The 12,000-nt window shown below is 39.5% G+C and overlaps 2 protein-coding genes across 9 annotated transcripts in view; one reads left to right on the top strand and one right to left on the bottom strand.

Moving 5' to 3' along the window:
• The window catches only part of LOC117488467 (abl interactor 1-like), a 31,381-nt gene extending 27,529 nt beyond the window's left edge, over positions 1-3,852 (top strand). For all 4 annotated transcript variants that reach the window (XM_034137382.1, XM_034137379.1, XM_034137380.1 and 1 more), the window contains 2 exons: positions 1,897-2,085; positions 2,341-3,852. In XM_034137382.1, coding sequence (XP_033993273.1) covers positions 1,897-2,085; positions 2,341-2,516 — 365 coding nt within the window. In that variant the 3' untranslated portion in view covers positions 2,517-3,852. The remainder of the gene's footprint in view (positions 1-1,896; positions 2,086-2,340) is intronic.
• A 720-nt stretch (positions 3,853-4,572) lies between these two features.
• LOC117488468 (amyloid beta A4 precursor protein-binding family B member 1-interacting protein-like) overlaps positions 4,573-12,000 on the bottom strand; it is a 19,975-nt gene continuing 12,547 nt past the window's right edge. For 2 of the 5 annotated variants that reach the window (XM_034137384.1, XM_034137387.1), the window contains 4 exons: positions 7,085-7,183; positions 6,849-6,918; positions 6,406-6,448; positions 5,403-5,495 (listed from right to left, as the gene is read on the bottom strand). In XM_034137384.1, coding sequence (XP_033993275.1) covers positions 5,486-5,495; positions 6,406-6,448; positions 6,849-6,918; positions 7,085-7,183 — 222 coding nt within the window. In that variant the 3' untranslated portion in view covers positions 5,403-5,485. Of the gene's footprint in view, positions 5,496-6,401; positions 6,449-6,848; positions 6,919-7,084; positions 7,184-12,000 lie in introns of all 5 variants that reach the window. The other 3 variants (XM_034137383.1, XM_034137386.1, XM_034137385.1) reach the window with 2 other exon arrangements.

Here is a 12,000-nt window from a genome sequence, read left to right as displayed (position 1 = left end):
ATATTTATATAGATATAAGAAGTTCAAGTAAAAAGGTGCAAAAAGAAGATACAATTCAATATATATATATATATATCTATATATATATATAGAATATACATTTGTTAAATATATATATAATATTATATAACATAATTGTTCAAGAAGTTAAGTACAAATGTGCACAATGTACTACAATAAATTACAACAATAAAAATGTCAAAATATGAAGCTATCTAACAATGGATAACACTCACCAAAAGGTACCAACACACTCTTATCAAATTGTTTTTTAAATAGAGGATGTCTTTGTAATTGTAATTTTCTATGATTAATTTATTTCTCGGTATTGGTTAGTATTTATTTAGATAAAGTCCTTTCCGACTACAATTTGCCCAGACCTTAACGGGGTAATGGATGGACTAATAAAATGCCAGACAGCTCTTGTTATATATTTTAGCATCTTCAGTGTTAAACAGATTTAAAGTCAGTTGTTAGACCACCGGTAAAAAAGGGTTTCGAATCGAAGGGATGCATTCAATTCTGGTGCAGTCTGTTTAAGAGCAGGCTTATGAATGAGTTAGTTAAGAGGTGTCGTTTGTGTTTTATCACTGGACTTTTGGGTGTTATCCTGCAGGGAGACTCACAAGCTGACATGTTAAAAGACATAAGACTGGAGCACCAGACGGAGGGTCAGAACCGAGTCAAGCTTTTCAAATCCCACTTGATATAGCACTTGTAATTGTGTGAACAAACCTTTAGCCTTCAGACACAGAGACACCCTGCATGTATGAGTAAATACACACATCAAGGGAATATTCAGGGTGGTTTTTTTCTGCTTAAAACGCCACTGCTAATACTTTTGGGGGGAACTGGAATACAAATGATAACAGTTTGGGAATGTCTGAACAGGAGGCCATAGTAAAAGAGGCTTTAAACATTCTTCATGAGAATTTAGAAAAAATTGGGTTTTGAGTTGCTCCATTTAATATCAAATCAAATCAAAAATATTTATATAAAAAAATATACAGCTAAAGATTCAACTGGCAATAAAAAAGATCAAATAAAAATAAAATATTCATCTTAACATATGTAAAGTAAAAAAGATAAAATACAAACATAAAATATTTAAAAATGTGAAGAAATCCCCTAGGGTACAATAGTTATAAAAACATTATTTCTATTAAAAAGTTTAAAATGTTTATTATATAGTGGGGAGAAGCTTTTAACCAGCAGTTTGACCTTTTACTTTACTCACCCATGTTATCTTGAATTCTTAAATTCTTTTCTTGCATGCCTCCACAGTGACCCGAGAATTGAATGAGGAATAAAGTCTTTATATAGGGGTGTGTAAATAGGGGCTGCTTTAAACAACAGCAAAAGTATATCAAAACATCTGATTACAAATCTTCAGACTTTTCTCAGTTTTTTGATGTATTTCTCACCTTGAAGACATGCGAGAGAAACAAAGCTTCTTAAAGAATTCAAGGTAACACAGGGTGAGATGTACTAATGTGAATATATGCAAACAAATGAACTATGAGTGTTGGACTCAATGACCTCAGTATTTTTTTAAATCCTGTCCTTGTCCTCTCAGTTATAGCAGCAGGAGTAGAAGTAGTAGTAGTAGTATTATGTAGTGATGGTATTAGTAGTAGCTGTAGGAGGACTGCGGTAAAGACGAAAAAGTGTCCTACGCTGCCCTCTAGTGGACAAATAAAAGTCCACAGTAACAGGGTTCATCAAGCTTTCTGTCCGTTGACATGATAGATTTCAATATAGACAAATATTTCACAATATGTATGCTACTTTAAAGTCTAGAACATTATTTTACTTATATTAGTTCTTACTGACACATAATACTCATTGTATAAATAAATTAAAGATTCTCCATCTCTGCTCTCTGTCCTATTTCAGTAACAGACAGCCCCGCCCCGCCTCCTCCGCCTCCCCCAGAGGATATTGTGGGTGTGTTTGAAGAGCGCTCTCCCCCTCCTCCTCCCCCACCTGCGGACTATGAGGACGAGGATGCAGCGGTGGCTAATTACAGCGACCCCTACGCTGACGGAGACCCTCACTGGGCCCCCAAGATTTATTTAGAGAAAGGTAAATGACTTTTAAAAGAGACTTTTATTTTTCCTCCTCTTCATTAAAAACACTTCAAATCTTAAAGTTTAATTTGGTGACAGTGATCATTTGTTTTTATCCTATTTTTATCATATCATATTTGCTAAAATGGTCACCTAATGAAACTAAAAGTAAATGTCTGTTAGTCTTCCTGTTGATAGTGCTTTTAATGTCAAAGTTTACTATATCCGCCACTGCATCAAACCACTTCTGTTTGTTTGGATTTGTTCCCAGTTGTGGCCATCTATGACTACAGCAAGGACAAGGAGGATGAGCTGTCCTTCATGGAAGGGGCCATCATCTACATAATCAAGAAAAACGATGACGGCTGGTACGAAGGCGTCGCTAACGGCGTCACCGGACTCTTCCCAGGAAACTACGTTGAGGCGATCATGCACTATGCTGACTAAAAAAAATACAACACAGTTTTGAAAGGAGGTTAAAATGAACTTTAGATGTACTGCACTTCATACAGCCCCCATTTTGAATGAAGTGCCATTGTGGATTTTCAAATGGTTTTCTTTTTGGGGGGTTTGTGCTTGCACGGTTTTGTTATACTCCCAAAAAAAAAGAAGTGTCGCACAATGAAGGAGCTAAAGCTTCGGACCAGGGTCTGTTAGTTTACACTGTTCATGAAAGGGAGGAGATTAAGGCCTTTCAGATACCACTGTTATATCTGGTGGTCTGTAGCAGTTTAAAGGGGACATATCATGCTCGTTTTCAAGTTCATTCATGTACTTTGGGTTTCTAGTAGAACATGTTTACATGCTTTAATGTTCGAGAAACACATTTTTTTCTTCGTACAGCCTGTGTAAAGATACCTGAATTCACCATCTGTCCGGAACACCCCGTTTTGGCGCCTGTTTCTTTAAGCTTCCTTCCCGAAAAAGCCCAGTCTGCTCTGATTGGCTTGCGGGAAAATATTGTAATGGTAGTTCTCAAGCCAGTGTGGATGGGGGTTGGTGTTTTCTAATGAGCATGAATGTGAAAGTTAGTTGATTGGCACTGATAAAGCTTTACATGATATGTCCCCTTTAGAAGTCACATTTTGCCTCAAAAGAAATTACATGATTTAAAAAAATGGCAAGTTAATTTAGATTAAGTCTTAATTTTCCGCCAACATTTTCAGTATTTAGAGTATGCAGTCGATCCAGACAGTGAAGTGTTGCTAGGATTTCATGAATAGATGAGGCAGTATCGCATTTTTAGGATAAAATGCCGCGCATACTGTATGCTCCTACCCCTTTATTTGCACTGTAGACCAGCAGACCAACCCTTCCCTTCCTTAAAAAAACATCCATCTTACCTTAAAAAAAACACCCGAAAAAGGACAAACAGACATCAACAAGTGCATTAGGACACCACTGAATGTTCAATGCCGTCGATGTCCGAATCACAAGATTTTTAAGGTGGAACAAAAGCAACCTCGTGTTGTGTACTTACTATGCTCTGTGTCAATGGGGATGCTGTTAAAAACTGAGTGTATAGAATGCATTACAAAAAAAAAGACAACAGTTTCTTGTTTCTGTTCTCTAACTTGTATATAAACTGTAACGTGAGAAGCTGCCAATAACAGTACATTTGTCACTTAGTGTGTTTTCACCTGTTTCCATCCGTGCAGGTGATGCCAAGATTGGATGCCATTTACATTTTTTATTTAACTTGAATATAAATTCTATTCATCACTCACAGTGCCATTTTTTACTTTATCGTGGCAAAGTGGCCGTGTATAAACAGTTATTTTTCTATGTTCCGTCACACCTATATCCTTTTGGTCACTTATTCTGTGATGCTGTCCAGCTACTGTAGCAGAGCTTCTAAACACGAAGCAAAGGAAGGACTAAACTGTTTGTTTTCAAGTTTTTTCCCCATTGCGTTTGAATATCAGGTTAACCGTGATGACTTCATGATTTTCGGCATTGCAAGAGTTGCTTACAGAAGTATCGGCTAACCTTTACATGAGTGGTTTCTGGTGAGGGGCTTTACATTGGTGCTCAAAAACCATTATCACCAACACAAACAACCTCAAACCGAGACTTCTCTACACACTGTAAAAACGTAACAAGTGATGTTAGCGTAATTTCTTCACTCGAAAAGGTAAACATCCATCAGATTTGATTGTAATCGTCTTCAATCACCTCTTGTGAATGTAGGCAACCCAGCAGTAATGTAAAACTAAAGTTTGTTTTTGTCAATGTACACCCAGAAATAGATACAAGTCTGCGCTACAAATGAATGACACTTGCTAAACGCAGTGAATTGCAATCCAGAGGTCTTACAAACAGTGCCGATATGAAGACTTCTGTGCTGGTTTCTACTACTTTTTCAAAGTAAACTGCCTGCTCTTACAAAGTGATTGTTGTTGCAAGTAAAACCCACCGTCATATATCATCAAAGCTAATTGTTATTTTTTAATACATGTTTGTAACAAGCCACATAAACAAACATAATCATGTACTATGGGAATAACGGGCATTGAACACACTTTTATTTTGAAATGGATACAGACAAACCAAAATACTTCAGTATTCATTGGGCCTTTGTGCATGAAAGTATCTAAACGTCGTAACAGTGAATGATTTGCCACTACATCCCATTATGATTGTATTTATTCCATCATGAGGTCATTTTTTGTGAACACTTTTCTACCTAATGTATTTCTAGCTTTGCATTCAACTTGTTTTTGTGTCTGAGACTGCTGAGGAAGGTTTGGATATAGCAGTTTGTATGTAAAGGATTAATTTATACTTTTTTCATAGAGAAATCATGAGACAACCACTGACGTGCAGAACTTTGTAATGTTTACCACTTAAAGTTTTGCATTTCAGGGCATCACAGGTCAAGGCGCATTTCTTTGATGTGTGTTTTCTTAATGATGAAACGTAGGGTGGGGGGGGGGGAATCTGTAACTTAAATGTTCATGGGAACAGAATCCAATATTTGTCTTCTCCTCTCAGTTTGTACATAGGATGTGGTCATTGAAATTTATGTACAGTCTTTTTGTAATAAACAGCTCATTGAAACAATGAACAAAGCTATGTTTGGAGTGTGTCGTAAATGTGAGAAAAAGGTATTAATTGCAAAACCATACACAAATAAATATCCTCATACATATGGTAATACATTAAATCTGTTCTTTTGCATTATGACATGTAAGGTTACTCCTATGTACATTACAGAAAAGTGATATTATTGGCACCAAGTTAACAATTTTTCCAGATTTGTGTTTTCCAATCAATTAATCCAGGCTAACTGAAGGACACCTTAAACTTGTGTGTGTCCAGGAGGTGCAGGAGGGATGAAGTCAGGCGGTGCCTCGTGTGGGTAGTCTTCAACATTTGTAGTTTGGGGTGGAGCCTGTTGCGTGTTGACCTGTGAGTTATATCTGTCTGTAGAGACAATCGAGTGAGAAATTGAGTGAGTGTTATTCTATATTTAAAAAATACTGCTTTCCTACAGTTTTCTCCCTAGCTGATCAAAAGCACCAGTAACATTTTAGTCTTAAAGGGATAGTGTGTATAATTCGGCAAGCAAAGAAAGCAATGAAATTGAGTCAGATGCCAGCCTAACGGCAGTTTCTAGAGCTTGTTTGATAAATACGGTGGCTTTGAGGTAACGTTAAAATGTTAAGTGCCTTATCTAGTGCCGGAAATTGGTTTGTCCATTCTGGGCTGCTGTTGAATCGGTTTAAACATGGTGGTGCAACATTGTGGACCCACTCTCTATGTACATATAAATAGCTTACTCTAATTTAACAAAAAACAAAGATTCTTAGTTTTAAGAGATTTGGTCACGGTACAACTGGAGCAAAGGGGACCCAAATGCAGGAGACAGACACTTAACCTTTATTCCTTTACTTTTATGCAAGACAAGGCAAGGGACACATCATTTTACAAGCTTTGACATACGAGGATCCAACAAGACTAACAGAAGACGAGGACCAAAATACAAGTAGAACTAATCACATAGACAAGACACAGGTGGAGAGGGCAGGCAGAAAAAGGGCAGCATGGTGATTACACACAGGTGGAAAGAATCAGGGCAGACAATCACAAAAAGGCGGGAAACACAAAGACAGGAAGCAAAACCAGAAATGACAAGGGGAGAAAACGTTTTTTTTTTTTAAACATAATGATATATATTACATTTAATTTCTGCTAATACCATACACTGGCCCTTTAAATACTTCAAATTCTCTGAATGTTGGGTTTATTGTTTTTAGATTTAAGAATAAATACCATGCATGCAAATGTTTTATTTTTAGGTTGAGTTCCAAATAGCTTATGTTGTCATACCTACTTCCGAGGCCTGCTATTGGATGACTCAATGCTTGGAGGAGGGCCTTTGTGAAAGGATATAATTGTTTTTAATAGTAAGTTCAAACAACACTGCTGTTTATATATATAAATCAAAACATAAATCAATCAAACATAAATGTTGCTAAATGTAACTTTTATTTTCTTGATGTAAATGCAGTGATAGGCTAGTGAGTTTTGCGGACAAGGGTGCCCAGCAACTATTTTATTATCCCGAGAGAAATTCTAAAATTATTAACAATGGGAATTGGTTTTAATATAAAATGAATATATACATTTAAATATATATATATTTATATATATGTAAATGACAAGCCACAGTGCACACAAAAGTATAAAAATGGGAAAAGCGAGCTAAGTATCGCGGTTCGAAGTCCTAGTTTTTTTGTGTTTATCTAGCGGCCCTGTTGTGACGTGTAGACTCACCTTTGTGTGAAGCAGAGGGGTGAGCTCTCTTCATCGCAACCTGGTAGTTCTTATACAGGGTGGTCCCATACTGAACGCACATAGGACACACACATGTTTAAGTCTTTGACAATGTTGCAATCTCTATATTTGCTATTTCTGTGCATAGAATTTTCAAATTTGAAATTGAATGTCATATAGATTTCTAATCTAACTGCCCACATTAAAGTGATTTTTGTTACAGTGTTGAATCTGACCTTGGCTATCCTGATGGAGTTGACCCAAAGCAGCAGTGTGTGCTGATCGTCACAGCACAGGAACTTGATGTAGTCAGACTCTTTCTGGATGCAGGGATGCTGTGAAAGAGACAGAACCGTGATGTTTAAGGGAAATACCATAATTTAGTATTTTACTTCCACAAAATTGTATGACTTGAGAGGCATATTAAAAGAAGAATAGTCAAAACTGATGCAACACAGGCCGAGATCTCCCAAATGTCACTCCCAAATATGGATCAAACTGTGGTAACGCTGTGTACTACACTTCCGATAATGCAACTCAGTAGTGTCTTTGGTAGATTCTTCCTTGACCTGGACTCCACCCTCTCTTTCCAGGCGCATATCAAATCCATTACCAAATCCGCCGTCTACCATCTCAAAAACATTGCCAGACTCCGCCCCTCACTCTCTGACTCAGTGGCAGAAACACTCATACACGCCTTCATCACATCCCGTCTGGACTACGGCAATGGAGTCCTGTCCGGGGTTCCCAGCAAAACCCTGGCCAGGCTCCAATATGTCCAGAACTCTGCCGCCAGGCTTCTCACCCGCACTAAGCCATGGCAACACATCACCCCCACCCTGACAGGGCGTTCAGTGTTGCGGCCCCCACCCTCTGGAATGCACTTCCTCCTGAGATCCGGAACGCTGCCTCACTGGACATCTTCAAATCCTCACTAAAAACACACCTGTTCACCATGGCCTTCGGACCCTAGTCCTTTCCTGGTCCCCCGGCTTCCTTTATTTTATTTTATTTTGTCTTGTTTTGTTCGCTTATTATCTTCTGTTTTGTTTTGTCTGTCCACCATGGGTCCCGTGAAAGGCGCTTTATAAATTCCATTTATTATTATTATTAGTATTCCTTCTTGGTAAATGCTAACGTCCAGCAAAATCTACTCAGTGGCATAACTATTGACGGTGCAGCCGGTGCAACGCACCGGGGCCCAGAGCCGTCCAGGGGCCCATGCAAAAAAAAAAAAAAAAAGTTTTAAAAATGTTTACATTTCTTTTTTTTGGGGCCCCAATGGCATTGCCCAAATCACAACCTTGTTACGCCACTGACTCTACTGCCCCAGTTTGAAACACAAACTCTTAGTTTTAAACGTGTAGCCTAAAGCTAAGATAAACAGGATGACATCACTATGACATCATTGGGGTCATTTTTGTATTTCAAGGAGTGCTCCTTTAAATACAAATGCCTCATTTCTGTTCCCAGTTTCATGTATTTGTAGTACACATAAAAGTCAGCAGAGGGCAGCTGATACCAAGTTGTTGCTGCACTGAGGGCCTTGGCACATACATTACAGTTTTTGACTGGGATTGTGGCTCTTGATTAACAAAATCAAATCAAAATGAAATAAGACAACAATTGGAAATGTGTATAAGTAAACACAATACTATATTTATTAGTATTGGTGAAAGAGGTACTCAGATATAGCAAATAGCATCAATACATTGTAAAAATACTAAGTTACAAGTAGTCCTGCATACAATATGGTATTTGAGTGAAAGAATAAAAGTATGAGCATCAACACATACTTTAAATACCAAAAAGTAAAAGGTTCTCAATATGTATTTTGGCCGATTTCAGATTCAAATTAATAAAATGTGTGTACTATTTATTGATACATTATGTCTGTTTTCATCCCTTTTAATGTTGCAGATGATAAAAGTGTGGTTTATTTGAATTACTTTATATTATTCTGGGCAGCTTAAACTATGATAATATATAATAATGTACTAGTTGAATTATATTTTGTATAAATAACAAAGTAGCTAGTAACTAAAGCTGTAATATAAATGTTAAATCATTACTAAAGTACAGTACTGAAGTAAATGCACTTAGTAACATTTCACCATTGTTTATAAGGCCCTGGTCACATGGTTGAGAAGCACTTGTTCTACTGTCACACGTTTACTTTACATTAACAATTCAAATGTTTTCTTGAGTCATCTTACTTCCCCTCAACATGACTCAGCTGTCACTGCCAACAATACTTTTCCCCCCCAGACAACATGATCTTAATCTGTTGCATTTACTAAAGCAGCTGTGTCGAGCCCTTCTATGCTAATGTTTTTAAAGTAATAACATATGGTATTAAAATTGAAATACCATATAGTAAGTGGATGTATGATCTTGTAATGTCTATTATATTCATCTATGCAATATTGAACCAGCAGCTACAACTTTGGACTGTATTAAACAAAAAAGTATTTACTGCAGTCCAACTTCTGAATTAACAGAACAGAATTTATCCCTGCTAGCAAACAAGTGTGTGCATTGCATAGACTCTTAATAAAACAATACCACACACACACACTCCACGGTCACCATCACCACAAGCCAACACATTGGCCTAATCCCAAACCACGCCCTACACCCTACCCCTACACACTACCCCTCCGTGACGGAGTGAACTCCGTGGAGTGACACTCGCAGCTCAAATGCCCCTTTCACACCGGCGCTTTTCCAGCTCCTGCTGGGAGCTAGAGCCTGAAAAGCGCCGGTTTTTCCTGTTCACACCGCAGCGGCGGCGCGTCATAGCTCCGGAATGCGGTTCACTTCCAGCTCCAAAAAGTTGTCGGTCCAGAGGCAAGAGCTTTGGAGCTATGACGCGGCGTCGCTTACGTCTCTTACGTCGAGGCGTGCAGGAAACCTTACTTTGACCATCCGTTCGCTGTTATTGATCATTGTGGAGAGCAGGCAGACGTTTGGTTTGTTATTATAGCAGCTATCGGATGGAATTAATACATGGGCTGTACAGGTTGTCATGTCCGACTATCACAAGTAGAATCATAATGAAAAATACGCCGGTAAAAAGTGCCTGGAGAAAACGGCTTAGCAAGTAGTCCGTTTAGCTTCGGTTGCTATGCTAACATCACCCATGTTATACCAGAGAAACTTTCATAACAGCGTTGTGATGCCAAACAGTGTCAATTCAGACTGACACACATTCACTTAAGGGGAACTGGGGATATGTATCAGCTGCTTGTGTGACAGTCAGACAGTGAATACTTTAGAGCCGTGTGAGCTAACCCGGAGCTAACGGGAGAATACACTCCCGTTGAAGAGCAGCCAGCACTGCAGCGGTCGGTAAATGCTGAAACACATTAATAAACAATGAACCACGGCACTTTGGAGAAAAGTATAAGGTTGGAGAAGTCGTTATTTAATTTAATCTGGCTTCGTATGATTAAAAGCAACACGATCGTCGACCCGACGCAGTCCCCCCCCCGTTGTTGTGGGAGAAAATCTCTCGGCAGCTCTGGGCAGTGTGAACAGAGCGGGAGCTGAAAAGGGAAACGGGAGCTGAACCAGAAAAGCTCTCGCTGGGAGCTAGAAAGGGAAAAGCGCTGGTGTGAAAGCCGCAAAAGAGGCTCCCTCCTGTCAGATGGAGGGAGTAAATACAGCGGCAAGCTTTGGGACAAACTCCCCTCTCTCCGGCAGAAACAGGAAATGCCGTAACTGTATGTAACAACGGTTTCAAATCAGCATCTCTTGGACAACAAATTTAAATGAATAACTAAAATAATACTCCAAACATCTTTAATTGTGTTGTCTCTTTTAGTTTTAAACCTGATGTTTATAAGCTTCTTAGTTTTTGCAACAGTCTGTAAATATACCCGACTTTATAATAAAATGCACACATTTACCTTTTTCTAGACTAAACACAGTTATACGATCCTAAGTAAAAAAAAAATGATGTTATCATGAGGTTGTTAACATCGCAGTTTATCAGTGGATGTTTGCTGGAACTGTTTGTAAACAGCGTGTTTCCTGACGGACACACACAGCGTTGAGTCCGGTCAGGTAGTGACCGGTTTCAAGTCAGAACTCAGCACCGATGCAGACTCGCTGTTTGAGGGCTTGATAACCCACTCCCCCTCCACACTCGTTGGTTTGGAACAGCACTTATGGCGCGTTTCCACTACAGCTCGCAGCCCGGTTTAAGAGGGCTGTGACGTCAGCGGCCCGTCTTTGGTTGCGTTTCCACTTGGCCTAGTACCGGCCGGCGGGTCCTAATTCACAGTTTTTCTGGCCTCATAAAATCGCGGGTCTAGGGCCAGAGACAACGAGGCTGAGTCGGGCTGAGTATGCTAAACAGAGAGAGCATCGCTGGCAAGAGGGCTACAACTACAACAAGATGGACATATTTGACCGTGATTTAATTGTAATACACGTTTCAAAATGATGCCGAAGTAACAACATACTGATACCGGTTAGTAAAAACCATGAATTAATGCTTTGTCAAGTCTGCAGACAGACGGCAGGCGAAAAACCTTTTAAAATGCGTGTGTTCTAAATGGAGATTGGCTAAGCTAACGCAGTATATGCTCCGACCGTCCACACTCACAACAACGGCCTATACAGACATAAATAAAGCAGCGACTGTATTCACCATGACACAGGCAGTCTGTGGTTTGTACTTGTTTAACTTTTGTCTAGTTTCTGAACATATATGAGGAGCTGTGAGCTCTGAGTGCTAACAGCTGTGTTGTTTACTGTGGGGTTCTCTGAAGATCACGTCACGGCTCCGCCTACACTGCGTTACTATAGATACTACCCCAGTTCCTAAACTGTAATGGAAATGTGCCATAAAGTGAGCCAGTCCTAACGAGGCCCAGCCATACCGAGCGGGGCCGAGCGAGGCCGTGTAGTGGAAACGCGCCATTTATGTGGCGGACCCTCCGCGCGAACGGAGGGGTAGTGTGTAGGGGTAGGGTTTGGGCCTAGTTTCTGTCTGTCTGTCTGTCTGTCTGTCTGTCTGTCTGTCTGTCTGTCTGTCTGTCTGTCTGTCTGTGTCTGTGTCTGTCTGTGTCTGTGTCTGTGTCTGTGTCTGTGTCTGTCTGTCTGTGTCTGTCTGTGTCTGTGTCTGTGTCTGTGTCTGTGTCTG

The sequence above is a fragment of the Trematomus bernacchii genome, unplaced genomic scaffold, assembly GCF_902827165.1.
Source record: "Trematomus bernacchii unplaced genomic scaffold, fTreBer1.1, whole genome shotgun sequence".
Classification (NCBI taxonomy): Eukaryota; Metazoa; Chordata; class Actinopteri; order Perciformes; family Nototheniidae; genus Trematomus; species Trematomus bernacchii.
This window is presented reverse-complemented; position numbering and strand designations above follow the sequence as displayed.